This window comes from Rhinoderma darwinii, chromosome 2, assembly GCF_050947455.1.
Source record: "Rhinoderma darwinii isolate aRhiDar2 chromosome 2, aRhiDar2.hap1, whole genome shotgun sequence".
NCBI classification, from domain to species: Eukaryota; Metazoa; Chordata; class Amphibia; order Anura; family Rhinodermatidae; genus Rhinoderma; species Rhinoderma darwinii.
This window is the reverse complement of record NC_134688.1, coordinates 92,055,525-92,059,798: the sequence shown is the minus strand read 5'-3', so window position 1 is coordinate 92,059,798 and position 4,274 is coordinate 92,055,525. Positions and strand designations below refer to the sequence as shown.

The 4,274-nt window shown below is 45.1% G+C and overlaps 1 protein-coding gene across 1 annotated transcript; it reads right to left on the bottom strand.

Moving 5' to 3' along the window:
* Positions 1 to 260: 260 nt before the first annotated feature.
* LOC142741727 (uncharacterized) lies at positions 261 to 3,939 on the bottom strand. Its single transcript, XM_075851066.1, is given in 4 exon segments — positions 261 to 1,251; positions 2,005 to 2,924; positions 2,926 to 3,075; positions 3,187 to 3,939. Coding segments are annotated over 4 exon segments (2,814 nt in total).
* Positions 3,940 to 4,274: the final 335 nt, after the last annotated feature.

The window sequence follows — 4,274 nt, the reverse complement described above, 5'->3', positions numbered from 1 at the left end:
TTGCAGGGATTGACCTCGAGCCTTGTTAATTGTCATTGCGAAGGCTAGGCGTACTGGGAACTGTTGCGGCTTGAACTCGAAAGGAACATCATTTGGATCGAGGGGAATGCGAGGAATGAAGACAACTTCCCCCTTGGCACATCCTGTTAGTATGGTGGCCTCGATGATGTGATCCATCAACTTCTTGACACACCGCCTCGTCCCGTTGCAAAGTTTCGGAGCGTCAATGTTTCTAAACAGCATGATAGGTGAGCCAACCTTCAACATAAATCGATGGGCAGGTAAGCCAGGCGGCTCGAGAGAGAGTTGAGAAATTCTGTCGGATAGTACACTGCCTGATCGGGGTCAGTAACTGTGTCGGTTGACTTGTACAGCTTTACTTGACCTGGCAGAGTCATTTGGATTTGCTGATTGATGGCGTTGACAGAATCATTCTTTGGAGCCAGTATTGCCCATTGACATAACCATTCATGATTTCTGTAGTTTAAGACGATGTTGGGAAAGACGCTGTTTGTAAGCTCTTCCACCGACTTGGGAAAATTTGCAAAATCATCATGGAAGCTGATCAGATCCATCCCATTGTCAACTTTAACATCTCCATTCCACAGATTGAGTAATCTGCTGGCAAAACCACCAGCTGTGGCATCTCCATGCACATGAACTCGCATATTGGTAGTCAGACTCATCTTCTTCACATGCCTCCACAACACTGACTGCTTCAAGCAAGCTTTTAATTCGTCTGCTGGTGTTCCCTTTGGAACAATAGGCAACGTCTGACGGAAATCACCGGCCAACACCAAGACGACACCTCCTATGACTGTATTGTTTCCACGCAAGTCCTGCAGAGTTCGATCCAGAGCTTCAAGCGCCAACTTGTGTGCCATGGTGTATTTATCCCAGACAATCATCAAACATTCTTGCAGGACATTTACCACACCAGTACCTTTGCTGATGTTACAAACAGGAGACACATCTCGAGTCAAGTTGAGAGGTAATTTGAACGCTGAATGGGCAGTTCTGCCACCATCAATTAATGTTGCCGCAATGCCTGAGGAAGCAACAGCCAGAGCAATCGTGGATTGTTGTCGGATCTTTGCCAACAACAGGTTTATGACAAACGTGTTTCCTGTTCCGCCAGGAGCATCCAAGAAGACAATACCACCGGTGTTTTTCACAACCGTGTCCAAGATCTGATTGTACGCCGTCGTTTGGTCAGAAACCACAAGAGGTTCATTCGTTGCAAGATAAGCGCTTATGTCATAGCTTGTTTCTCAAAGCAATTCCCGTCCAAGTCTTTCGTTGTTGTTCCTTTCCGTCGCGGGAAGTCCCAGTTGCTCAAGTCTCTTTCCAACCATCATGAGGGTCTTTTCTTCAAGTAGGATCAATGACATGTTGAACATTTGCGAAGTACAGCTGTCCAATTAGAGATCCAGGTTTTGCCATCGTGCTTGCAGAAAAACATCCTCCGAGAGGTGCTCTTTGTACTTTTCCCACAGTTCAAGTGGCTTGGATGGTCCACACATCGTGAGTATGACAGCAAATAGGTTTCGTAAGCTTGCTGGTAATTGGCAGTTTGCTGCTTCCTCTAAAGTCTTGTCCCAATGAGAATCACTCTCAAGTAGTCCCCTTTCTTGACATGCTTGCCGATAGGTTGTACAAACATGGTCGCCAACAGTCTTGAGGCCAACAAACAATGTCAGGCCTGCTACTGTGTGAAGAAGCAACCGGAGGACGAAGTACTCGTGGTTGTTTGGGTGCACTGTGTAGACTCTGCTAAGAGCACCACTTGACTTGATTCCAACATGACTTTCAACTGGTGTTCCTTGGACTCTTCGCTTGAAAACTCTTGTCGATTTATTCCACGTATAATACTTTGGAACATCGCATTATAGGAGTGTCGTTGCAAAGTTATCTTGTTGACAAAGCTTGAAGAATGCTGTCAGTGTGGTGTCTTTGGGCTGCAAAACTTGTTGTTACACAGTTTCTTCGGGGAAGTAGACTCACTGTCCATTTTCCAAGTGGGCGTTGAGATGAACTACCGTCAGATAGCGGTCGTGAATTGGAAAGTCCAAAATTCGCCATACAGCATCATTGCTACTGATGTAACGTCCAGTTTGGAAGCGATCGATTTCATCAATTGTACTTTCTTGTCTTTCTTGGTGATTGATTTCATCAGTTGTTCTTTCTTGTCTTTCTTGGCGATTGATTTCATCAGTTGTTCTTCCTTGTCTTTCCAAGCCAAATGCTGCTTGATCCGATCCTTTGTTGACATATCTGCAGATGTATTTGATCGCCTTAACTGAGTTGCAATATTCAATATTGACGTGAGATTGAAAGGTCTTGGAAAGAAATGGCGAGTAGGGTACAATCCATCTGTTGTCGACCTCGATGTCCTGGTAACTATTGCCAATCTTCATCTTCATCAATGCAGTGAACCCGCCTTCTCCCACTTTTCTTCTGCGATAAAGTGGATAACCATCATCTCCAGACTGAGTTTCATGGATTAGCTGTCTTGGGAATCTCTTTGTACAGAAGCCATCTTTCATGCATGGGGAGCTTGGATTCCGTCTTCCACATGGTCCATGGACCATGTTCTTCATGATGATGTCGAATAGCTTTTGATCTTCTTGTGCATTTAGGATCTCTGCACTAATGACAGAATCAATCTGATTTGGTCGGATCTTCTCCTTCAGCCAGATCAGTATATGTGCGTGAGGCAAACCTCGTTTTTGCCATTCGATTGTGCACATGAAGCATTGAGTTTCTTCAAATACCTTGCCCTTCGTGAGGACATTCATGAACTTGATAACCTTTTGTCGAAAGACTCGGGCTACCAGATCGTGTCTATCAGTCGCCGATTGTTCTTTCCATGTTGAGTTGCACGTAAAAGTAATAAACAGGTCAGGCCTTCCATTTTCGCATATATGTCATGGAGTCTTGAGTGTATTCGTGCATATGTCGAGGGCTCCCTGCGAAGCTGGAAGGCAAGATAACCATCTGACCAACATTGCTCGTGTTTCCATCGTTGACGACAGCATCTCGAAGGTGGATATAGCTTTCAGCGCAAAGTGTCTTCTAATTGAAACCAATGAAGCGAAGTCGCTCCGTTTAGATGTTGGCATATATATCAACGAAAAACTGATGGAAAAGATTTCGGCACATCAACAGGTGATTTTAATGGCTCGCCCGCATCATAATTCGATAGGCGTAGAAGGCCATGCACAAAACTTTTTTCCCGGTGGTAACAGTTCCGGTAGTTGGATTTGTTTGGAAGATTTGAATATTGTATTCGTCTTCGCCTTGCCAAAAGATCAGTGGGTACTGAAGTGCGTCATATGATCGATGGGTTTCAGAAACTCTCTGCAGTTGATTATCACGCTTTTGCAGCACAATATCCTGATTTTCAAATTCCCCAACAATGACGACAGTAACATCATTGTGTGTTGGTGCGTTGTATCGCCGCTCATGCTCTCCTGTTGGCCTTCGGTCAGCATTGATGACCACTTTGTAGTTATCCAAAGTCATAATTTCCAAAGAGCTCTTGAATATCTCGACATAACAGTGATGTTCGTGAAGCATATGCTGCAGTTCCAGCAAAATGTCGGCCCGAGTTCCAGGGACGTTGCTCTGTTGTTGTTGAACTTGAAGCTTTTCATCGCCCATGAAATAAATCTGCAGAAAGTTTGGTGGTTCATTGGGCAATGGCAGGAGCGATCCAAGTCGATGGCAAACTTGTCCCTGAATTTTGAAGGTGGGCATGAAGCCTCTCTCTCGAATTTCGTTCACACCAAACGAAATCATCCGAAAGCAAGAGTTGTAGCACCTCAAATTTCCCAGAAAGTGCTTGGTTTGGGGAGTGTTCACAGTCATCAGTGACTTGAGTGGTTCTGGTGGTGCTGTAAGTGGAGGTAGTTGAACCTTGCCAGCAGAGCAGCACATGCCAGGTGGCTCTCAATTCCACTTCTGGGCTTCACAATGTTCACGGGTCATGTCCATGTTTCCAATATTGACCAAGTCGTGCAGATCATATTCAATTGTTGGGTCGTATTGCATAGCAGCTTTTTTTCATGCAATCCCAAGATGTTCGTCGAGAAACAATATTTCTTGCGCCTTGTGCTCGAACCCGATGATCAGTCGCTTGAGGTGTTTCTTCAGCTCTTGCGGCCGCTTCTCGGAATCTTTGATCTTCAAACCCAGCATTGGACATTTCTGGCGTTTCTGCTGCTCGAAGTATTCTTTGAGCCAAGCGTCGACCTTCTCTTTGTTCAGGAGTT